A 25,687-nucleotide genomic window follows, 5' to 3' on the forward strand; every position below is an offset into this window, starting at 1 on the left:
ATTTCTGCTCTAATCTTGGTCAACTCCTTCCTTGTCAGTGGGTTAGGCCTGTCCCTCTGTTGCTGTTCCAGTTTCTTGAGGTGAGAATATAGAAACTGCATTTTAGATTTTTCTATTCTTTTGAGTGAGGCTTGGATGGCTATGTATTTCCCCCTTAGGACTGCCTTTGCAGTATCCCATAGGTTTTGGACCGTTGTGTATTCATTCTCGTTGGTCTCCATAAATTGTTTAATTTGTTTTTTGATTTCCTGGTTTATCGAGTCATTCTTGAGCAGGATGGTTCTTAGCCTCCAAGTGTTTGAGTTTCTTCCAGGTTTTTCCTTGTGGTTGAGTTCCAATTTCAGAGCGTTGTGGTCTGAGAATATGCAGGGGATAATTTCAATCTTTTGGTATTGGCTGAGACCTGTTTTGTGTCCCAGAGCATGATCTATTCTTGAGAATGTTCCATGGGCATTTGAATAGAATGAGTATTCTTTGGTTCTGGGGTGTAGTGTTCTATATATATCTATGAGGTCCAACTCGTCGAGTATGGCATTCAAAGCCTTTGATTCTTTGCTTAGTTTTTGCCAGGGTGTTCTGTCTATTTCTGATAGTGGGGTGTTGAGGTCCCCTACTATTACTGTGTTCTTATCTATATGTCTCTTTATTTTGGTTAAGAGTTGGCTTGTGTATCTTGCTGCTCCCCTGTTGGGGGCATATATATTAATAATTGTCATATCCACTTGTTGAATACTTCCTTTAAGAATAATATAGTGCCCTTCTGTATCTCTCTCTATGGCCTCTAGTTTAAAATCCAGTCTATCTGATATGAGAATTGCTACTCCAGCTTTCTTTTGAGGTCCATTTGCGTGGAAGATGGTACTCCATCCCCTTACTCTAAGTCTGAATGCATCTTTGGGTTCAAAATGAGTCTCTTGTAGACAGCAAATGGATGGGTCATGTCTTTTTATCCAATCTGCAACCCTGTGGCGTTTTATGGGAGAGTTTAAGCCATTTAGATTGATAGAGATTATTGACAGATATGATTTTAATGATGCCATTTCTCTTTAAAGTCTTTGTATCGGTTGTGACTTGCTGCTCTGTATCACTCTTGGGGCCTTTTTACCTTTATAGAGCCCCCCTTAATATCTCCTGTAGGGCTGGTTTCGTGGTTACGAAATTGGTTAATGATTGGCGATTTTGGAACGTCTTTATTTCTCCATCAATTCTGAATGACAGCTTTGCTGGATAAAGGATCCTTGGCTGCATGTTTTTCTCTGAAAGAGCTTTAAAAATGCCCCCCCAAGCCTTTCTCTCATTCCAGGTCTCTGTAGACAGGTCTGACGTAATCCTGATACCTTTGCCTTGGTACGTGAGAAATTTCTTTGCCCTGGCCGCTTTCAATACTGTATCCTTGGATCTAATATTTGCGAATTGCACTATGACATGCCGTGGCGTAGGTTTGTCCTGGTTGAGCTTGGATGGGGTCCTCTCTGCCTCTTGGACACGAATGCTTGTTTCCCTTGCTAGATTAGGGAAGTTTTCAGCTACAATTTGTTCAAATATCTCTTCTAGACCTCTGTTTTTCTCCACCCCTTCAGGGATGCCGATGATTCTGACATTGGATCGTTTCATAGAGTCAGTAATCTCCCGTAATCTACATTCGTGTGCGTGGATTTTTTTAAGACCAGCTTCTATTTTCGTTTTTTCTTCTACTAACCCATCCTCCAATTCACTAATGCGTCCTCTGCCTCGGTGACCCTGGCCGTCAGAGCCTCTATTTTTGACTGCATTTGGCTCATAGAATTTTTAATTTCTGTCAGATTCGCTCTCATTTCTGCCCTTAGGGATTCTATAATCTCAGTAACATTTTCGTTAATACTTTTTTCAAGTCTGCTCATCATCTTGACCATTGTTGCTCTGAATTCCATTTTTTATAATTTGGATACATCTATATGTATTAATTCTGTGGCAGACGCCACAGACTCATTATCTTTTCTTTGCTGGGGGGGACTTCTCCTTCTCGTCATTCTGATGAGGAGAGATTGCAGGGTTGTCCCTTGATTTCTTATTGCTGGTCAATCATTAAGTATTTGATTCTTCTTCCCTTGTGTATTTTTCTCTCCTTTGGCTGTCTCATATACTCCTGACTTTGTTGATCAATTATTTACCAAGGAGTCCCACTTTGTGACCCTAGCTCATAGTTCTCTTGCACAATCCATATAACAGTGGACTATCTGCTGCCCATCTAACAGCTGTGATTGTGTTTCTCACAGTTATCTGAACTTACCATCTCTCTCTGAATCTCCTTTTCCTCATTTTCTGTATATCAGTAAGTAGTACCCTTCTCTTTACTAGCCCAAGCTAGAAACCCAAGAATCACTTTGATTCCTTTTCCCTGCATTGAATGCATTGCCAAGTCTTCTTTCCTATCCATTCGACCTGTGAGAAGGCTTTTCAGATCCTCACCATTTTCTTTCTGCACACTGTTATCACCCCAGCCCAAGAAACCATCATCTCTGATTGGACTCTACTGCAGTAACCTCCTAACTAATTTTCCCACATCTGCTCTGGCCCATTTCTCATCCATTCTCCAACACTGTATTTTAAAGTTACACTATCTTTCACTTTTTAAATTAGTAGAATATTTCTTTTAGAGCAGTTTCAGGTTTACAGAAAAATTGGTTGGAAAGTACAGAGTTCCTACATCCCCCTCTCTTCCTCCAGTCTCTCCAGTTATTTGCATCTCATATTAGTGTGGTATATTCTTATAATTGATGAACGAATATTGATACATCTTTATTATTATTATTAACAAAATTCCATAGTTTACATTAGGGTTCACTCTTTGTGTTACACATTGTTTGGTTTTTGACTTATGTATATGGCATGTGCTCACATTACTGTATCATGTAGGATAGTTTCACTGCTTTACTTTTTTTTAAAGAAATTTATTTATTTATTTGATAGAGAGAGAGACAGCCAGCAAGAGAGGGAACACAAGCAGGAGGAGTGGGAGAGGAAGAGCAGCCTCCCAGCGGAGAGGCCTGATGCGGGGCTCGATCCTAGAATGCCGGGATTACGCCCTGAGCTGAAGGCAGACACTTAACGACTGAGCCCCCCAGGCGCCCCAGTTTCACTGCTTTAAAAATCCTCTGTGCTTCACCTTTTCATCTCCTCCCTGGCTCCCCAAATCTCTTGCAACCTTTTTACTTTCTCCATAGTTTTGGCTTTCCCAGAAAATCATATAGAGTCACATAGTCCTTAGCTTTTTCATGTTGGCTTCTTTTACTTAGCAATATACTTTTAAGGTTCCTCCATGTCTTTTCATAATTTGATAGCTCATTTTTAAAAAATTTCTGAAAATATCCCATTGTATGGTTGTACCACCATTTGTTTATCCATTCACCTCTGAAAGAACATCTTGGTTGTTTCCAAGGTTTGGCAATTATGAATAAAGCCACTGTAAACATTTGTGTGCAGCTTTCGTGTGGACATGTTTTGAACTTATCGAATAAATATCAAGGAACACAATTGCTTGATTTTATGGTAAGAATATATTCAGGTGTGTGAGAAACTGCCAAAATGTCTTCCACAGTGGCTGAATCATTTCACGTTCTCACCAAACAGTAAGAGTTCCTGTTGCTCCACATCCTCACCAGCATTTGGCGATGTCAGCGTTTTAGATTTTAGTGATTCTAATAGGTGTGTAGTGGAATCGTTTTAACTTGCAATTCCCTAGTGACTTATAATGTTGAGCATCTTTTCATAATGTTATTTGCCATCCATATATCCTCTTCAGTGAGGTGTCTGTTCCAATCATTTGCTCCTTGTGTAATTGGGTTCCTTTTTGTATTGAATTTTAAGAGCTCTGTATATTTTGGATGCCAGTCCTTTATCAGAAATGTGTTTAGCAAACAGTTTCTCCCAGCCTGGAGCTTGTGTCATTCTCTGAACAATGCCTTCATGGAGAACTTTTTAATTATAATGAAGTTCATTTTATCAATTTTTTTCGTTCATGGATTGTGCTTTTGGCGTTGTATCTAAAAAATTGGCAAGCCCAAATCACCTAGTTTTTCTCCTATGTTATCTTCTAGTTTTATGATTTTGTGTTTTACTTTCAGGTTTATGATCCCTTTTTGAGTTAATTTTTGGGAAAGTTCAAAGGTCTGTGTTATATTTTGCATGTGGATGTCCTGCAGTTCCAGCACGATTTGAAGAAAAGACTGTCCTTTCTCCATTGAATTTCCTTTGCTCCTTTGTCAAAGTTCATTTGACTATATTTTTGTGAGTCTCTTTCTAGGCTTTATTCTGTTTCATTGATCTGTTTGTATTCTTTTGCCAATACCACATTGTTTTGAATACTGTGGCATGATATCTTTTAAAAATAAAATATGATCAGATCATCCCACTCTCCAAACACTTCAGTGGCCTGCCTTTGCTTTTACATGATGAAGATTCAGGTGCTTTAGATAGCTCATACAAGGCCCTATGTTCTGTGTGAAACCTCCCTCCCCACCTCTTAGACTCTTCCTAGCCTTTCTTTTGTCATTAGGATTTTTCTCCCAGTCATTCCTTGTTATTCTTGACCTCCAGGCCTTTATAGTCATTGTTTCCTCTCTAGAATTCTACTCTAACTCCCTCTTCTCTTGGTTAGCTCTACTTGCCTTTTAGGTCTCCATTTAAAACTTACTGCCTTTACAAGGGCTTCCTAAATCTTCAAACTAGATTAGGGCTCACTATTATACATTCTCATAACACCCTCTCTTCTTTATTATAATGTTTAGCACAGCCATATGATTTATATATTATCTGTTTTGTCTAACACAGACTCTCTATGAAGGCCAGAGACCTCACAGAGGTGTTTTTTCATTATTCCATTTCTATTGCTATATACTCCACTCTTCGTAAATAGCTGTCAACTGAATTAATGAGTGAAGGGAAGGGAACTGTGTACTGGACATTAGCTAGATTCACTAACGGTAAAATGTGCTTCTCTGGATAGATTTTACTAGATGTGAGGCTGCCACAGTTGGTATTTAGAGATTGCAGCAGGAAATTTTATAAAATCTTTTCTGTTTTTGTAAGCAAGGTGTAGAGAAGTAATCAGTGTCAGTGTGAGAAAATGTTTCTGGTGTTCTGAAGGGCTTCTTAGTTGCAACTACCCTATTTAGCATTTATATCAATTTTAGGAAGACTAAGAAGGCATACCCACATTGGCAGATTTAAAGTTTAGAAATGATAGTAAATGAATTAGCTGGTAGACTTTAGATTTTATTTATTTATTTTAAAGATTTTTTTTAATTTATTTATTCGACAGAGATAGAGACAGCCAGTGAGAGAGGGAACACAAGCAGGGGGAGTGGGAGAGGAAGAGGCAGGCTCATAGCAGAGGAGCCTGATGTGGGGCTCGATCCCATAACGCCGGGATCACGCCCTGAGCCGAAGGCAGAAGCTTAACCGCTGGGCCACCCAGGCGCCCCTAGACTTTAGATTTTAAATGATGTTCCTCAGCTAAAAAAAAATTGATCAAAATACAAAGATAAAATAGATTTGAGATAAATGTAAAAAACCCTTTTACCAGGATTACATAACCTCTTTACAAACACTAGCTACAATTATGTTTCACTTATTTTATTAAGATAGAAAGATGGCAATTATGTTGTGTGTATTATTTGTCACTATGGTTGAATGTAAACCGAAAATGTCAGCAATTAAATGGTTTAACAGAAATCTCAATATAAAACTGGGCATATTTCCAGAAGTATGTGATGTAGAACAAGGAAGATGCCCATTTTTGTGTTCTTTGATGATTGTACTACATGTGGAATAGGATTTAATACTGGATGCACGTTTTGGACAGATGTTGGCAGACTAGGAGATGTTCGGGTGTGCAGCTTGATTACAGTAGATTTCCGGGTATGGAATCTCCTAAGTAGCAAAGTCCGGTTGGAGTCCTGGCTTTGTTACTTGTTAAATGATACTAAACAATTTATTGACCCTCTTTTAAGTTTTCTCATCTTTAGAATGGAGACAATGTCTACCTCACAGGTTGTGATAAATAAAGGAAAACATTTTCCTAATAAAATGTTATACAAATATAAAGAAATCTCATTCATCTAATTGGCAAAGGGACCTGAAGAGTTGAAGAAACTGTTTTTAATTTTTAGGCTGGAGAAGAGGGGCTTTTGGCAATGAGGCATGATGGTGAAGTCAGTAGCAGCTGCTGTTTGAGGCATCTTACTTGACAACCTTGATATAGGTTATATCCATTTAACCAGGCTTGGCGTTAAAGAATTTTGTGCCATTACCTAACTTTCATGTGTTTAGCAAAGATTTTAAAGCACATACCCTGTGTAAAGCAAAGTGCTTGGCATTGGAGTACATACCAGGGAGAGTCATACGTGATCCCTGTCCTAAAGAAGTTTACATTCTGGTAAAGCAGACAAATATTGACTCAAAATATTTTTAGGAAGTACAAGTCAGCGTAAAGAGGGGCCAGATGAAGTGAGTTGGCATGGTAAGAGGAAGACTGCATGTGGACTCAGTGGACTTACACCAACCTTGAGTGCTTTACATGAAACATTGGTGTTGGTGGTTGTGCTGTTGTTCTGTAGTGAGGCTACCCTCATTGATGGCATGGCTGGGTCTAGAGGCCAGAGAACACTCAGTTCCATTCATGTGTCTCTTTACCCCAGAGCTGTAGGGCTTTATAGCCAGCTATCACTACTGAGGGGTAATGAGTCATGATGATATAGCAGCCTTAAATTTTGGAATATGTGGTTTTATTCAATGCCTGCTTTCCTCCACCCTTTATCACTTGGTTAGGCTTAAAAACCACAGCTTTCTAGTGTCCTTTGCTTGTTCCATTTAACTTTAAGGTTTTATGCTGTAATTCCTGTTCACTTTGTTGAATGTTAGACTTTCTGGAAGTGTCTGGGTCGGGGTGTGTGGTGCCAGTGTGACAGGACATGAACGATGATTTTCCAGCTGCCTGGAGATTGGTAATTCAGATGAATATTTTAGATCTGACATTACCGTTTCCCATGGGTTTTCTCAACATTTCCAGAGGTTTTGGCAAGTGAGTTTCTTTTTTTTTTTTTAAGATTTTATTTATTTATTCGACAGAGATAGAGACAGCCAGCGAGAGAGGGAACACAAGCAGGGGGAGTGGGAGAGGAAGAAGCAGGCTCACAGCGGAGGAGCCTGATGTGGGGCTCGATCCCATAACGCCAGGATCATGCCCTGAGCCAAAGGCAGACACTTAACCGCTGTGCCACCCAGGCGCCCCTTGGCAAGTGAGTTTCTAAAATGAGTATAAGTATATATCTAGGCAAGCTGGTATGTCTAGGTACAGTTACGCTTTGATTATTGCTCTGGTGGTCACCCCTATTCCATGGCTCAAGACTGTCTGAAGAACTGAGTATACGTTTTAGTAAAAAGTTCGAAGTTCCCTCAGTCCATGGAGGTAGTGAGTCACCTGGTGTACATGTGAGTCTAATGCCCAGCCTCATTTTGCTGTATTCCCAAGAGGCTTGGTTAGATATGGAACTACTTTATGGTTCAGATTTAAATCAGGAAAGGTGAATAGAATTAGGATGTTTAAACCAGGTTAGACTTAGTTTATTCTTGAGCTAAGAGACAGACCCTCTAGAAAGTTTCAGAGGCTGTTCAGGGCTGGAACACCACTATAGTGGTCTATTGGAATGAGAAAGATTGAAGTGACAGGTATATTTGCCTGTGTCCATAAATTCCATATTCAGCTTTAAACCACACAGGTCTGACAGGAAATAATTTATATTTTGGTTCATTCATTCATTAACTGTTAAGTCTTTGCTGTTTATAAAGTAATGTAAAGACGAAGATGAATCATAGAGGATTTTGCCTTTAAGGAGCTTAATCTTTTTGGGGAATTAAGATATGTACATAATTAACTATAATCCAAATTAAAAAATGAAGTGTACCACATAAAGGTATAAGTTAATGTCATGGTGATTTTGAAGGGAAAAAAATGATTGTTTCCTCAAGGAAGAACAGTGCGTAGAGACTGTAATGTGATGTAACAGCTGGCAGCTGTTCATCAGGGTCAGCAAGTCGTTATGGAAGAGATTCCTTTGAGCAGGGAGGTGGAAAAATGAATAGGATTTGGACATGCAAAAGTACAGGAGAAAGTCCATGTAGAAAGTAGGAACAATACTGAATAATGTCATAGAGACAAAGTGTAGAGCAAATAAAGGAAAGAGTAAGAAATCAGTACAGTTGGACAACAGTGTACATGAGTGATAATAAAAGAAAACTAGGTTGAAAAGGTATATTATAGTAAGGTGAGAAAAGATCAGAATGTTAGAGTGTATTTGTCATTTAAGACCTACTCTTCTGCTCTGGGAATGTCTGTCTAAACACACCTTTTATCATGACTGTGAGAAACAAATTTATAAGGGGAGCCGTGGCATTCTTGGAGAGCTCTGCGATCACTCTTCATAGGTTAGACTTTACAGAAGGGGCACTGCAGTCCGTGAATTAGGGAACCTAAATGCAAGGGGAGTAGCTGGATTCTGGAGTACAGAGACCAAGTGGTGTTACTCAGTGACCACAGGCAAGGTTGATCTGGTTATCATAATGAATTAATAGAGTCAAAGCAGCAGTCAGAATAGTCTGATGCCCAGAGACCTATGACATTGGCTACTTGATCATGGTGTTCCTAGAAGTAAAATGGATAGGAAGCCCACAAAATTCTTACTTTATCTGTATAAGCAGAAAAAGTTCTAGGTTTAGTGAACAGAAGTCTAAGTTGAATCATAAAAACACAGTCATGACACCCCTCAGTCAGTTCCCAGACTTGAGTCATTTACAGACCCAGAACCCTTTGTATGAAGGAGAGACCATGTCCTGCTGAGGAAAGACCCCTCTACACTGCCAAAAATTTACATCGTTTATTTTCCTTCCAGTCATCCCCAAAGGGGGTGCACCGCACTGGGGAAAGGAATTAATCAGATTATTTGGGAAGTACTGGATATTGACTCTGAACTGACACCGATTCTAGTAGACTCAACACATCACTGGTCTACCAGCTTATGGAGGTCAGATGATCAACGGGGTTGAAGTTCAGGTCCATCTCACAGAGAAACCAGTGCGTTTGTGAACCCATCCTGAATCTAGTTGTTCTCCAATTCTGCAGTGTATGATTGGAATAGATATACTCAGCAGTTGGCAGAATCCCCACAGTCATTCCCTGACAAATGAAGTAAAGGCTGTTTTGGCGGGGAACACCAAGTAGAAGCCACTGCCTCTACCTAGGCTAATAGTGTACTAAAAACAATAGCACATTTTGGGGGGTGGGGGTGGAGGTTGCAGAGACTAGTGCCACCATCAAGGACTTGAAAGATGCAGGAGTAATGATTCCCACGTTTCTAATCAGCCTGCCTGTTCGGCCTGTGCAGAAGACAGATGGATCATGGAGAATGACACTGTATTACTGTAAGCTTAACCAGATGGTGGCTTCAATTGCAGCTGCTATACCAGATGTGGCTTCATTGCTTGAGTAAATTAACACATCCCCTGGTACCTAGTATGCAGCTGTTATCTGACAAATGCTTTTTCTCTGTACCTGTCAATAAGACCACCAGAAGCAGTTTGCTTTCACCTGGCAAGGCCAGGAGTACACCTTCACTGTCCTACCTCAGGGGTATATCAGCTTTCCAGACCTCTGTCATAATTTAGTTCACAGGAATCTTGATTGCCTTTCTCTTCTCTAAGATATCACACTTGTCCATTACATCGATGGCATTATGCTGGTTGGACCTAGTGAGTGAGAAATAGCAACTACTCTATATTTATTGGTAAGACATTTGTGTGTTAGAAGGTCAGAAATAAATCTGATAAAAATTCAGGGGACTTTGACCTCAGTGAAATTTCTAGGGGTCCAGCAATATGGTTCATATGGCAATATCCTTTCTAAGGTGAAGGATAAGTTGTTGCATCAGTCCCCACCCCCAACCCCACAACCAAAAAAGAGGCACAATGACTAGTAGCTTCTTCATATTTTGGAGGCAACATATTCCTGCAAATATATTGTATTACTCTGACCCATACCGAATGACCCAGAAAGTTGCTAGTTTTGAGTAAGACCCAGAACAAGAGAAGGCTCTGCAACAAGTCCAAGTTGCTGTGCAAGCTGCTCTGTCACGTGGGCCATGTGATCCAGCAAATCCAATGGTGCTTGAATTGGCAGTGGATAGAGATACTGTTGGGAGCTTTTGGCAGACCCCAAGAGGGAAATCACAGTGCAGGCCCTTAGGATTTTGGAGCAAAGCCCTGCCATCCTTTGTGGATAATTATGCTCTTTTTGAGAAGCAGCTCTTGGCCTGCTACTGGGCCATAGTACAGACTGAACACTTAACCATGGGCCACCAAGTTACCATGTGACCTGAGTTGCCCCTCATGACCTGGGTATTATCTGACCCTTCAAGCCATGAAGTTGGGCGTGCATAGCAGCACTGCCTCATCATTTGGAATGGTATATATGTGCTTGGGTGCAAGTAGGCCCTGAAAGCACTGCCTACATACACTTCTGCTACACTCCCTTCTCTTTCCTGGCCTATACCTGTTTGCCTTGTGGGGAGTTCTACAATCAGTTGACAGAAGACGAGAAGACTTGGGCCTGGTTTGCAGATAGTCCTGCATAATATGCAGGTGCCACCTGAAAGTGGACACCTGCAGCATGTAGCCCCTTTCAGGGATGTCCCTGAAGGAGAGTGCTGAAGGGAAATCCTCCCAGTGGGCAGAACTTTGAAAAGTACACCTGGTTGTACACTTTGCTTGGAGGGAATATGATTGGCATATTGGTGACAAGGAACAGATAGGTGGATAGACTTCTCTGGGCAAAAAAAAAAAAAATGTGAAGATATTTGTGTCTCATGTGAATGCTCACCAGCGAGTGACCTCCGTAGAGAAGGATTTTAATATTCAGGTGGATGGGATGGCCTGTTCTGTGGACACCGGTCAGTCTCCTTTCCCAGCTACCCTGTCATCACACAGTGGGTTTGTGAACATGGCTATAGTGGCCGGGATGGAGATTTTGCAGGGGCTTTTCAACATAGATTTCCATTCACCTGGGTTGACCTAGCTTTAGCCTCTGCAGAGGGCCTAATCTGCCATCAAACAGAGACTAACACTAAGTCCTCAATATGGCACTGTTCCCCTGGGTGATCAGCCAGTTACCCGGTGGCAGGCTAAGGAGATGTGTATGAGTGCCGAATTCTCAAGGGGTAAACTTGCAATGGTTGGTTTTATGTCATTTTTGTTATTTTTTTGCGTGTAGTTGACACACAATGTTACATCAGTTTCAGGTGTACCACATAGTGATTCCACAAGTATATACATTATGCTGTGCTCACCACAACACTATTACAATATCATTGACTATATTCCTTATGCTGTGCCTTTTAAAAGAAAAAAAAAGATTTTGTTTATTTATTTTAGAGAAACCATGATTTGGGCGGGTGGGTAGAGGAAGAGGGAGAAGCAGACTTCCTGCTGAGCAGGGAGCCTGACGTAGGGCTTAATCCTAGAACCCTGGGATCATGACCTGAGCGGCAGGCAAACGCTTCACTGACTGAGCCACACAGGCGCCCCTATGGTTTGCCTTTTATGTAACTTATTCATTCCATAACTGGAAGCCTTTATCTCCCCTTCCCCTTCACCCATTGTACCCATCCCTTAATCCCCCTCTCCTCTTGCGACCACCGATTTGTTTTCTGTATTGATTCATTTGTTTTGTTTTTTAGATTACACATATATGTGCACTCATATAGTATTTGTCTTTCCCAGTCTGATTTATTTCACTTAGCTTAATACCCTCTAGATCCATCCATGTTGTTGCAATGGCAAGATCTCATCCTTTTTTATGACTGCATAATATTCCTCTCTCTCTCTGTGTGTGTGTGTGTGTGTGTGTGTGTGTGTGTGTGTGTGTACACCATATCTTCCTTATCTATTTGTCTATCAGTGGACTCTTAGGTTGCTTCCATATCTTGGCTATTGTACATAACTCTGCAGTAAACGTAGGGGTACATATATCCTTTTGAATTAGTGTTTCTGTTTTCTTTGGGTCAGTATGCAGTAGCGGAATAACTGGATTGTATGGTAATTCTATTTTTAATTTTTTGATGAACCTCCATACAGTTTTCCACAATAGCTGTACTAATTTACATTCTATGAACAGTGCATAAGGGTTCCTTTTCCTCTGTATCCTCGCCAACACTTGTTATTTCTTGTCTTTTTGATTTTAGCCATTCTGACAGTTCAGAGGTGATGTATCATTGTGGGTTTGATTTGCATTTCCCTAAAGATTAGTGATATTGAGCATTTTTTTTTCATGTATCTGTTGGCCATCTGTATATCTTCTTTGGAAAAATGTCTGTTCACGTCCTCTGCCCTTTTTTGAACTGGATTATTTTTTGGTGTAGAGTGGTAGAAGTTCTTTATATATTTCGAATACTAACCCCTTATTGGATATCCCAGTTGCAAATATCTAATATCTAAATTAGGTTGTCTTTTTGTTTTGTTGATTATTTCCTTCATAGTGCAAAAGCTTTTTATTTTGATGTGTTCCTGATTATTTATTTTTTCTTGTTTCCCTTCAACTTTGAAAATAGGGTTTAGAGTTCCAAGTCAGACTATACAAATCAATGAAAATATTCTGTATTTGCAGTGAGAAATAGTAAAAAAACAGTATTGTTTAAAAATCAGAAATTGAGGGGCGCTTGGGTGGCTCAGTCGTTAAGCGTCTGCCTTCAGCTCAGGGCGTGATCCCGGCGTTATGGGATCGAGCCCCGCCTCAGGGTCCTCTGCTGGGAGCCTGCTTCTTCCTCTCCCACTCCCCCTGCTTGTGTTCCCTCTCTCGCTGTCTGTCTCTCTCTCTGTCAAATAAATAAATAAAATCTTTTTTAAAAATCAGAAATTGAATTTTTAAGTCTTTATATTCATTTTGAAACTTGTGTTGATAAAATATTATTTCACTTGATAAGGTGGATTTCAGATTTTGTGGACGTTTTTTGAGTGAATGCCCTGAATGCTTTTAAGGGCTGCAGTATATGTGATGACAATAACTCTGTTGTGTTTAACTTATCTTTAAAACTACTGACTTTTCCTTTTCCTTGATACCACCTAAACAACTTTTTTAGAAAGACAGCATTGATGATGGCTACAAGTGGGATAAAGAGAAGGATAGATCTGTTTGTTTGTTTGTTTGTTTGGGTAGCTGAATAAACATTGGAAAAAGGAGACCTGGAGGCAGGGAAGAGAGGGAGATAACATTTACTCACTACCTATTGTAAGTCAGATACTGTACTAGGTACTTCCACTTATGTGAGTGTCATTTAGTCTTAAAATCTCATGAGATGTAGATAATCATTGATACTCATTTTACAGATAAAAATCATGACTAAAATAAATAATTTGCCCTGAGTCAAATGGTTAGTAGTAAAAGTCAGGATTTAATCCTAAATGGTTAGTGGTAAAATCAGCATTTATTATTTTTTTTAAAGATTTTATTTATTTGAGAGAGAGAGAGAGATAGAAAGAGAGAGCGCAAGAGAGCACAAGCTGGGGGGCGAAGAGGGGCAAAGGAAGAAGAAGAATCAGGCTCCCTGGGATTACAACCTGAGCAGAAGGCAGACGTTTAACTGACTGAGCCACCCAGGCACCCCAAAAGTAAGTATTTAATCCTAAATCGTTGGCTTCATTGCCTGTGTTCTTCCCCACAAAATAGCTAAGGTGAAATGAGCCATTAACATTGCAAAATAAAATAGAAGGGTGGTTTATATGTGATTTTTCTGAGCAGAAAAGAAAGGCTGTGTTGACGAATAAAGTAGAATTCCCTATATTGGCAAAAGTCTGGAGCATTTGTGAGGGTGATATTAGACAGTGGTGTATACCAGTGTTCCTAAATCAGGTTTGTATTTTCATGAGGTACTGTTCGTGGAGTTGTGGGGGTAGGGAAGATTATCTGTGCACCACGTTGCAATCAGAGTTCGAAAAATCTTTCATTTGTTTGCCTCATATGAGAGATAGGTTTCCAGTAATTAAACACCACTCGATGAGCAGTGTATCTGTATATAAATAGATTTGTTTGTTTGTTTAAGCTTAAATTAGCTGCTACTGGTAACTGAGTTTTCAGTCTCTCAGATCCCTGGTATTTCTATGAAATAGGCTTTGATAAACACCGGTGTTAAGAGTTCTTTCTGATCAGCTCTATCTGATTTCAGAAATATCTTTTGAAAATGTGGAAAATCAACCTGGTTAGTATTTTATATGAGTGGATAATATAGATTTTAGTATATAGTATAAATCTAAGAAAAGAGAAAGAGTTCATGTATTGCTATATACTGGATTGAAGAAATCACACAAAAATTTCCACCTAGGATTTTTTTTTAATGCATAGGTGAGACTTTTAAATATCTCCTCAAATCTAATTTCTCACCTGTTTCTGAAAGATTAAGCCTTGTTTCTGAAATGGAATAGATTAAGCCTAGCTTAAGTGTCATACTAAATATTTTATGACTTAAAGTTCTGTAAAGCTGTTTAGTCATTTCCATTAATCACCTTCTTTAATGTCCCTAGGTTATTGAATCTCTTGGAATTGTTATTTATAAAGCACTGGACTATGGTTTGAAGGAGAATGAAGAAAGGGAGTTAAGCCCCCCCCTGGAGCAGCTCATTGATCACATGGCCAATACGGTGGAAGCTGATGGCAGCAACGATGAAGGCTATGAGGCTGCAGATGAAGGCCTGGAAGATGAAGAAGATGAAAAGAGGAAAGTCTCAGCTATCCGGTCATATAGAGATGTCATGAAGGTAAAGAGGCAATTTACATACTATTTGTTTTTTTAAGAGTTGTTATTTCACTTTAGACTATTAACTGTAGAAAACAAACTAAACTGGTGGTTACCAGAGGGGAGGGGATGGGGGAGGTGAAAATAGGTGATAGGATTTGAGGAGCGCGCTTGTTGTGATGACCACCAAGTGTTGTACAGAAGAGTTGAATCATGGGGCGCCTGGGTGGCTCAGTCGTTAGGCGTCTGCCTTCGGCTCAGGGCATGATCCCGGCGTTCTGGGATCCAGCCCCACATCGGGCTCCTCCGCTGGGAGCCTGCTTCTTCCTCTCCCACTCCCCCTGCTTGTGTTCCCTCTCTCGCTGGCTGTCTCTCTCTCTGTCGAATAAATAAATAAAATCTTTAAAAAAAAAAAAAAAGAGTTGAATCACTAAATTGTACACCTGAAACTAATATTACACTGTATGTTAACTAAGTGGAATTTAAATAAAAACTTTTTAAAAAAAGCATATAGGAAAAAATAAGTTATAAACTGAAAAGAAAAGTAAATGGGAATTCAGCAATTGATAATAGTTCATAGATCTTCAGCTATTAGTGAAAGGAATAAGAAACTAAAATATTCCTGGTTTTGTGATTTGTTCATAACTTCAACATGGCCATGTGTGATTGAATTATAACTCTCAAAAAACCACTTTTAGTTATCATATACTCCTTAATATTACATATTTAACACCAGCTTAACTGTGCATGATGTCTTCAGTTGATTTCTGCATTTTCCTTTTTATGGAGTAAATAACAATTGTGATCCACTAATTTTATGAAGATTCTGCATCTGAAATATTACAGCTGATGTTTTACTTTGTTTTCTTGACCTACTTAGTGATATTTATATGTAATGAAACAAGGTTTATAGCTTGAGTTGAAATTTTCTCCTTAAACGCTCTGTGTACTTGAAGGACATAATGCTAAACGCACAGAGATTAAAATTAAGATTTGTCAGTCTTAAAAGAGCATTCTGTTTGGTTATTTACATATGATGTTTACTAGATTTTGTAAGCAGTATTGGTTATATATCACTTATTTCCAACTTTTTTAAAAGCATCTCGGACACAGGAATAGAGAGGAATCTTGAAGATAGTACTTTTCAGGTATACTGCAGCATACCCCTTCTTGTTCCTTCTTAGATGATAAATATCCGGAGAAATCTAGAACAGGACTCTACAGTTAGATGCTTATGAAATTCAGATATATTCTTTATCTCTTTTAAGACTTGCAGTACATTTCATTTTATTTTTTTTTAAGATTTTTATTTATTTATTCGACAGAAATAGAGACAGTCAGCGAGAGAGGGAACACAAGCAGGGGAAGTGGGAGAGGAAGAAGCAGGCTCATAGCAGAAGAGCCTGATGTGGGGCTCGATCCCAGAACGCCGGGATCACGCCCTGAGCCGAAGGCAGACGCTTAACGGCTGTGCCACCCAGGCACCCCTCATTTTATTTTTTTTTAATTTTTAATTTTTTTGATGTGAAGTTCGATGATTCATTAGTTGCGTATAACACCCAGTGCACCATGCAATACGTGCCCTCCTTACTACCCCTCACCAGCCTATCCCATTCCCCCACCCCCTCCCCTCTGAAGCCCTCAGTTTGTTTTTCAGAGTCCATAGTCTTGTTTTAAGTAACACGGCACCCCAACACAAGCGGGTGCACCCCATGTGTGTTTGGGTTGTGGAGTGGCCTCCGGTGGTCCCCTGTGCAGATGGGCTCCGTGGCCTAGTGTTCCCATCCCTGGCACTTGTGATCCCATGCCAGGGCGTGGAGGGGTTGCCACTAAGGTTTCCACCAGCCCACAAGCGACAGCATGGCAGCCATGCCCTCCAGTGGCTCTTGCTCACGGCCACCCATGACTATTACTGGCACCACCTGGGTTCCACTTTCAGTAACAGCTCCAGCAGAGGTGCAGACTATCCTGTGGAAGGCATTCCTCACCACGCAGGTGTCCGCAAGGCCAATCAGTCACTGGTGGGCAAGCTTCTTTTTCTACAAGTCTACTCTCTTTGTTCATGGCTACAGTGTTGGAGTCCCCAGAACTCTCAGAATCTTCCCAGGCCTCCAGCAGGACAATCACCTGTGGCTTAGCTCTGGAAGCCATGAGGAAGCAGCCTGGGAAAGCCAGCACTGGGCTCCAATCCTGAGTGGCCAACACCAGGCCTTAAAAGGCACTAGAACCCTTCCTCCCCCACCCCCCACCCCTCTAGATTAGGTAGGTTGCAGCAAGCAGAAGCCATTTGGGCTTTTTAAATATAGCAAAACACCAAAAAGGAAGTTGAAAGAACCCCACTCTTTACTATCCAAGCCACAGACTTTCCTGACACCTTATAACTGTGTACCTTGCACCAAATGGAAAATAAACTCCAAGCAGCCAGTAAAGAAAAAAGAAAAGAAGAAAAAACATTTTAAATTGAGATATAATTGACATTATGTTAGTTTTAGGTGTACAAGTTAATGATTTGAAATACATATTATGAAATGATTTTCATATAAGCCTAGTTACCATCCATCAGCATACATAGTTACACATTTTTTTCTTATGATAACTTTTAAAATTTACTCTCTCAGCAACTTTCAGATGTACAATACAGTATTAACTATGGTCACCATGCTGTATATTACATCCTCAGGACTTACTTATTTTGTAATGGTAAGTTTGGCCTTTTGACCTCCTTCACCTATTTTGCCCGCCCCCCCCACCTCTGCCAACTACCTATCTATTCTTTGTACAAAAAGATTACTTTTTAAAGTTTTTATTTAAATTCCATTTAGTTAACATACAGTGTACTATTAGTTTCAGGTGTGCAGTATAGTGATTCAGCACTTCATACAGCATCTGCTGTCATCACAAGTGCTCTCCTTAGTCCGCATCACCGTTTCACCCACCCCCAGCCACCTCCACTCTGGTACCATCAGTTTGTTCTTCATAGTTAAGAATCTGTACAAAGAGATAACTTTTAAAAGAAGAAAATGTTACATGGATACATTGAAGATATGTTTTGCAGCATAATTTACACTATTCTAAAATGAAATAAATGGCAAAGAAATGATTATCAACTAGATGGACTATTATATAGTCTCTAAAATTATAATTCTGTGAGTTATTTAGTAACATGGAAAATTTCTGCTTTAATAAATAGAAAAGCGACCTGCATATACTGGTATATGGATAAAGAATGGAAGAAACTGGTAATCTGAAATAGTATATTAGTGATGTTTTGATTCAGGGTGAACCATTTAGCTTCAGAAATTCCATTCCTCTTGTTGCTTACCATTTATATAATACAAGATTGTAAAGTTTTAGTATATTAAGTAGGTTATTGGCCATGAGTAGTCTTATAAGTTATGCTTTCAGTGTTAATTCATAATTTAAAACAAAATGTGGCATGTTTCTACAATATAAGCACAAAGTTTACACACAATAAGCCCTGCTTGTAAAAAGCTAGCAGGTTTTTGGTTTGCCATGTAATGTCAGAATTTGCATACAATTGTGAAAACCAACTCAGAGGAAAAGTTTAAGAAACAATAGTACTGTAGAATGTGATTTAAAATAGAAACAAGCTTTTTATGTATTTAATTTTATTATGCCAAACTAGATTAGCCCAGTGCAGAGTTTGTCTTCATTTTCAAAATGTACATGTATTACAAATAGCTGATACAGGGGTGCTTGGGTGACACCGTTGGTTAAGCAACTGACTCTTGGTTTCGGCTCAGGTCATGATCTCAGGGTCATGAGGTGGAGCCCCAAGTTGGGCTCCATGCTCAGTGGGAAGTCTGCTAAAGTTTCTCTCTCCCTCTCCCTCTGACCTTCCCTGCACTTACTCTTGCTTGTATTCTCTCTCACTCTCTCAAATAAATAAATACATTTCTAAAAAGCCCAAATAGCTGATATAGGATAAATCTGTTATTTTCATTTATGTATGAAGGTCACCTAGGTTTAATGGAGCATATACAACCATAGGCAGAATGTTTGTTTGAGCTTGTCATTACTGAATTAAGATCCTCTGTACATAGGTTAGTTGGGTGAACTGTGTTCATCAGTCAAATTAGAGACACTCCAGAAAAAGAAATTGCAATTCTCTGTACTTCAGAATGTTGTGTTAAGTTTTGAAATTTGCTGGGAACATACTAATTTGTTTTTACTGATCTAGGCAAAAATTTAGTAACTTATCCTAACTATATGATGTTAAATTTAGTGAAGACATTTTTTATAGTTTTTTCTTTGTTTAGCTATTAATTTCTGTGATAAATATATGATTATATTCATTATGTAAAACATTTTATAGTTTAAAATGATATTTAACTTAGGTTTTGCAAATAAAATTCTAAGCTTTGTGAACTGAACATTTTTAAAAACATTTGAATTTCAACAGTTGACAATAAATTATGGGGAAATCCTGGAGTCTAATATTATCAACAAAGGACTGTAATGTGATAAATTCTAAACATCTGAGGTGATACCATTTTGATTATGCCATTTTCTGGGATGATTGAGTTTTTATTACAAACATTGTAATTACATGTTTCTAAGCAAAGGGTGATGGATTGATAAATGCTTTGGAATTTAGAATTTAAGCAAAAACTCTATTCTCAATTGTGCTGAAGTTTTAAGAACTTGATGGTCTATATAGTATTTTGATAATAATTAGGGTAAAAAAAATCGGGATTATATATAGAATTTCTGAGTTCCAGGCATACATCTTTGATGTGATATCAAATAAAATTTTTTCAGGCTACCTGGGTGGCTTAGTCGGTTAAGCGTCCAATTCTTGATCTCAGCTCAGGTCTTGATCTCAGGGTCATGAGTTCAAGCTCCACGCTGGGCGTGGAGCCTACTTAAAAAATAAATAAAATTTTTCCTCCTAGTTGGTGCATTCAAAAATATAGATGCTAACTCATTTGACAAAAAAATCAAAACGTTTCAAGATGTTAGCAAGTATTGTAGGTTGTCTTTTTTTTCTAATCACATCTATCTAGACAAAGTTTGCAGATATTTTCAAGTTTTGTTGAAAATATGTAACAAGGTCTTATGTGTTTAATGAAAACTTCAGAAAATTTATTTGGATTCTAGCAATAGTATTAATGATTCTATACGGGGAATCCAAATAATGGAGTTGTCAGGTTTTTAAATTTATGTTGAAGATTCCAGGAGCCAGGATTGAAACTTGGAACAGAAAACTGGAAAATATATAAAAAGAGCCAAATGGAAATTTAGAACCAAAAAATAAATTAACTGAAATAAAAGTTTAGTGAATGTGTTTAATAGACTAGACAGAGATGAAGAGAAAAAGAATGAAATGGAATATTGTCAGTAGAAAATACTCAGAAGGAAATACGGAGACACAAAAAGAATAGAGTACAGAATAGTGGGTTAGATAAAAAGGCAGTATATTCAATTAAAATCCTAAAAGGAGAGCAAGGAAGAGGGAGGATGGAAGAAATATTTGAATACTAAGAATTAATACGTACTAAGGTAAAAACTAACAGTTAAAACATATTAGTTAATACAAACTAAAAATTTTCCAAAACCATGGAAAACACTATGCCACCAATTCAAGAAGCCCCACAAATCAAGGGCAAGTAAAATAATATGAAAATAACTTAGTTTCCTCATAGTTAAACTGCCAAAAATCACAAACAGAAAATTAAAATCTTATAGGAAAAAATTAGACTGCAGTGACTTCTCAGTAGAAACAGTGGGAGCTGGAAGACATAATGGAATAATACCTTCAAAGTTCTGAAATAGAATCTAAAATTCTTCACCTAGCGAAATATCTTTCAAGAATAAAGGTAAAATAGGGGCATCTGGGTGGCTCAGTCAGTTAAGCATCTGCCTTTGGCTTTGGTCATGATCTCAGGGTCCTGGGATTGAGTTCTGAGTCAGGCTCCCTGCTCAATGGGGAGTCTGCTTCTCCCTCTCCCTCTGCCCCCCCCCAAATTGTGCTTTCTGTCTTGCATGTGCTCTCTCAAATAAATAAATAAAATATTTAAAAATAATAATAAAAGTAAAATAGCTCTTTTTCTGATAAGCAAGTATCAGGAGTGGTCTAGAGTAGGAGTTGGGGAGTCATCAGCCTTTAGGTGGCATTTAAAGTTAAACTTAAAAATCTATTCATAGAACAATGGCAGGTAGGTTAAGTAAGAGATAACAGTCCAGTCCTCTCTTGAAATAAACTGAAATCCAGCAGCATCAAATAAATTGTCTAAGGTCATACAACCTCGTGTTGATAGATATGAGACAACCTACTCCGTTAATTATGTTCCTCTTCCCCCATATTGTCCACCCCCTTTCTTTTCTTCTTTTTTTTTTTTTGTAACTGTAAAAGATGGTTTTGTTGTATGCTTACTGTATACCTTGCTGTATGCTTAAATACTTTAAAAATATGATTTTCTTTGATGTAAAAGTAATACACATTTATTCTAGAGTGGAGTGCGTCTAGAGGTACACTGCTTGGGTTTGACTCCAGTTCTGCTGCCTAGCTGTGTGATTTGGGTAAATTACTGAGCTATTCTAAATCTCAGTTTCCATATCAATCAGTTGGATTGTTGTAAGGATTAAGTGAAATGATGTATTTAGGAACAAAGAACAAAATAAAAATCAAGCAGTTCATGGACACTGAAATAACCACTTGGATTATTTCTCCTCTGTGGGACTATTTCTCCCTCTGGCTCAATGGAGACTTTGTGAAATTTCATTATCCTTTGTTACATTTTTACAACATTTTAAATTGTGGTAAAATACACATGCAACTTATCACTTAAATTATTTTAAAGTGTACAATTTAGTGGCATTTAAGTACATTCACAATATTGTTCAACCATAACCACTAGCTAGTACCAGAGCCTTTTTATCACCTCCAATGGAAACCCCATACTCATCACTTCTTATCCCTGTCTTTCAGCCCCTGGCAGCCACTAATCAGCTTTCTGACTTTGTGGATTTGTGTATTCTGGGAATTTCATATAAATGGAATCATAACAATATATGATCTTTGGTGTCTGGCTGCTTTTACTTAGCATAATGGTGTTAAGGTTCATCCATGTTATAATGTGTGTCAGTGCTTAATTCCTTTTTATGAATGAGTAAGATTTCACTGTATGTATATACCACATTTTGTTTTTCCACATATCAGTTCAGAACATTTGAATTGTTCCCACCTTTGGCTACTATGAATAGTTGCTGGTATGAACATTGATATACAAGCTTTTGTTTGAACACTGGCTTTCTGTTCTTGTTGATAAATAGTTGACCCTTGAACAAAGCAGAAGTTAGGGACATTGACCCCCTGCACAGCTGAAAATTTGCATGCAGCTTTTGATTCCCCAAAAACTTGACTGTTAAGCAAGCCAAGTGTTGACCAGAAGCCTTATTGATAACATAAATAGTTAATACATAGTTTGTATATGTATTATATACTGCCTTCTTACAATAAAATAAGCTAGAAAAATGTTACTAAGAAAATCATATGGAAGAGAAAATACATTTACAAATACAGTACAGTACTGTATTTATATTTTAAAAATCTGCAGGTACATACACCTGAGCAGTTCAAACCCATGTTGTTCAAGATTAATGATATTCCACCTAAGGGTGGAACTGCTGGCTCACGTGGTAACTTTCTGATAAATCACCAAACTGTTTTTCCCATGGCTGTACAATTTTACATTTCTACCAGCAATACACAAGGGTTCCAATATCTCTGTATTCCCATCAACATTTATTTTCCATTTTTGGTTTTTGTGTTTGTAGCCATCCTACTAGGTCTGAGTGGTATCTCATTGTGGTTTTGACTTGCATTTCTCTAATGACTAATGGTGCTGAGCATCTTTTTATGCGCTTTTTGGTCAGTTGTATATTTTCTTTGGAAAAATATCTGTTTAAATCAATTTTTAAATTGAGTTGTCTTTTTGTTGTGTTTAGAGTTCTTTATAGGAGTATCTGGGTGGCTCAGTCAGTTAAGCATCTGACTCTTGGTTTCAGCCCACATCATGATCTCAGGGTTGTGAGATGGAGCCCCATGTTGGGCTTGGCACTGGGTGTGGAGCCTGCTTGGGATTGGGATTCTCTCTTGCCCTCTCCCCTATGTCCCCACTCTCTTTCCCTCTCAAATAAATAATCTTAAAAAAAAAAAAAGAGTTCCTTGTATGTTCTGAATAGTAGACCCTTATCAGATATCTGATTTGCAAATATTTTCTCCCTAATTATATGGGCCGTTTAACTCTCTTGAAAGTGTCCCTTGATGTACAGAAACTTTTAACTTTGATGAAGTCTAACTTATCCATTTTGTTATCGGTTATGCTTTGGTATCATATCTAAAAAATCATTACCAAATCCATGAACAAGAAGGTTTATCCCTATGTTTTCCTCTGAGAGTTTTATATTTTGGGCTGTTATATTTAGGTCTCTGATCCATTTTGAGTTAATTTTTATTTATATAGTATGAGTTAGCGGTGAACTTCTTTTTTCTGCATGTGGATATCCAGTTTTCTTAGCATCATTTGTTGAAGAGACTGTTCTTTTCTCATTAAATGGTCTAGGCGCTTTTGTCAAAATTAATCAACCAAAAATATATGGGTTTATTTCTGAACTCTCAGTTCTGTTCCATTGACTTATAGGTCTTTCCTTATATACCACATTGATTTGATTACAGTAACTTTATAGTTAGTTTTGAAATTTAATCTATAAGTCTTCCAACTTTGTTTTTTTCTAGATTGTTTTGGCTATTTGAGGCCCCTTGCAGTACCATATGAATTTTAGGATCAGCTTTTCTGTTTCTTAAAAAAAAAAAAAAATTCATTGGTATTAGGGATTGGATTCAATGTGTAGATCACTTTGTGTAGTATTACCATTTTAACAGTATTAAGCCTTCCAACCCATGAATATGGGATGTCTTTCCATTTATTTGGGTCTTTTGGCAATGTTTTACAGTTTTCAGTATGTATATCTTGCACCTCCTTGGTTAAATTTGTTGCTTAATCATTTTTTAATGCTTTTATAAATGGAATTGCTTTCTTAATTTCATTTTCCAGTTGTTCATTGATACAGAAATACACCTTTTTGTGTGTGTTGATCCTGTATCCCACAACTTTGCTGAAATTGCTTATTAGCCCTAATAGTTCTTTGTGGATTCCTTTGGATTTTATGTATGTATAGGATTATGTGCTATGCATTTTAAAATACATTTTTAGACCTGGTTATTACCTTTATACCAGTGTTTTTCTTTTTTTAATTTTTTAAAAGATTTTATTTTTTTTCATTATTTTCAGTTAGCCAACATACAGTACAACATAAGTTTTTGTTGTAGTGTTCCAACAATTTATTATTGTGTATAACACCCAGTGCTCAACCCAACACATGCCCTCCTTAATACCCAGTCACCCCATCCCCCCACCCCCCTCCCTTCTGTAACCCTCAGTTCGTTTCCCAGAGTCCAGAGTCTCTCATGGTTTGTCACCAGTGTTTTTCAACTTGCAGGCCACAACTTATTAGTGGATCATGAAATCAATTCATTGTGTAAGTTTTGTTTTGTGAAATTGTTGTGTATAAAACATAGATTGTTTGCATATATTTGAGTCTTGTATAAAATATATTTCTTACCAGGAATTATAGTAAAAAAGTATTCTGCCATATTATACATCATGTAATTATATTGTAAAATTATGGGATTAGTTAGATAAAGATGAAACTCTTAGTAGTTGCTTTTCATTATCTTGGAAACGATAATTTTTTTAAAAAGAATTTTATTTATTTACTTGAGAGAGAGAGCAAGACAGAGAGAGAGCATGAGCAGGGAGGCAGAGGGAGAAGGAGAAGCAGACTCCCCGCTGAACAGGGAACGAACATGTGGCTCCATCCCTGGACCCTGAGATCATGACCTGAGCTGAAGGCAGATACTTAACCTACTGAGCCACCCAGGCGCCCTTGTTTGTTTTGTTTCTTAAATTCCACATATGAGTGAAGTCATATGGCATTTGTCTTTCTCTGATCAACTTAACTTTGCTTAGCCTAATACTCTGTAGCTCCATCCATGTCGTTGCTAATACAAGATTTCATTCTTTTTTATGGTTGAATAATATTCTGTTGTATAGCTTGTGAGATTTTTGCTTTTCATGCTTTCTGATAAATCAGTTCTTAGCCTTGTTTTGGGTACTGTGGAGAAAATTTCTTACTGAAACCCAAGATACTTTTCTTGAGAAGAATATACTTTGTTAAAGTTAGTAATCTATCTAGTAAATTGTGTACGATACTTATTACAAATGAAAAATGCCACGTTGTGAAGGATAATATAATCTACAAAGATATCTTTTATTATTAAAATATAATAAAATGTATATTTTTAGTAATTGAATTAATATCAAATTTACTGAATATAGTAAAGAATTAAGGGAGAACTCACAGCTTTTTAAAGCAAATGAAGTACCTTAAAACATAACTGTAGTGTGTGGATACAAAATTATTACTTTACAAGAGTAAAATTATTCCCATGCACTAGACTCAGGAGAGGGTGTTTTTCCAATCTAATAAATTAAATGGTGTTTGATTTTTCTAAATTGTTGTGTATAATGCTAAATTGCACCTTTTACCGACCAGTAGTTTTGGGGGTTGTGGACCATGTACAGTAAAGGACATTGGGACTGGAGCTACCACCAGTGGAATTATTCTGCCCTCTGCCCTCTTTATTCCACTCTCCATTTACTGATGCAGCATCTTCCCAATGGTCCACCTATCATTCTGATAGTTGTTTTTTTTTTTTTAAGATTTTATTTATTTTTCTGAGAGAGAGAGTGATCAAGAGAGAGAGCACTAGCAGCAGGGTGGGGGTG

At 38.1% G+C, this 25,687-nt stretch overlaps 1 protein-coding gene across 1 annotated transcript in view; it reads left to right on the forward strand.

Annotated features, from left to right (window-relative positions):
* The window catches only part of SPIRE1 (spire type actin nucleation factor 1), a 213,812-nt gene that overhangs the window by 86,863 nt on the left and 101,262 nt on the right, over nt 1–25,687 (forward strand). Inside the window, exon 4 of the mRNA XM_034642187.1 lies at nt 14,602–14,835. Coding sequence (XP_034498078.1) covers nt 14,602–14,835 — 234 coding nt within the window. The remainder of the gene's footprint in view (nt 1–14,601; nt 14,836–25,687) is intronic.

This window comes from Ailuropoda melanoleuca, chromosome 14 (assembly GCF_002007445.2).
Source record: "Ailuropoda melanoleuca isolate Jingjing chromosome 14, ASM200744v2, whole genome shotgun sequence".
NCBI classification, from domain to species: Eukaryota; Metazoa; Chordata; class Mammalia; order Carnivora; family Ursidae; genus Ailuropoda; species Ailuropoda melanoleuca.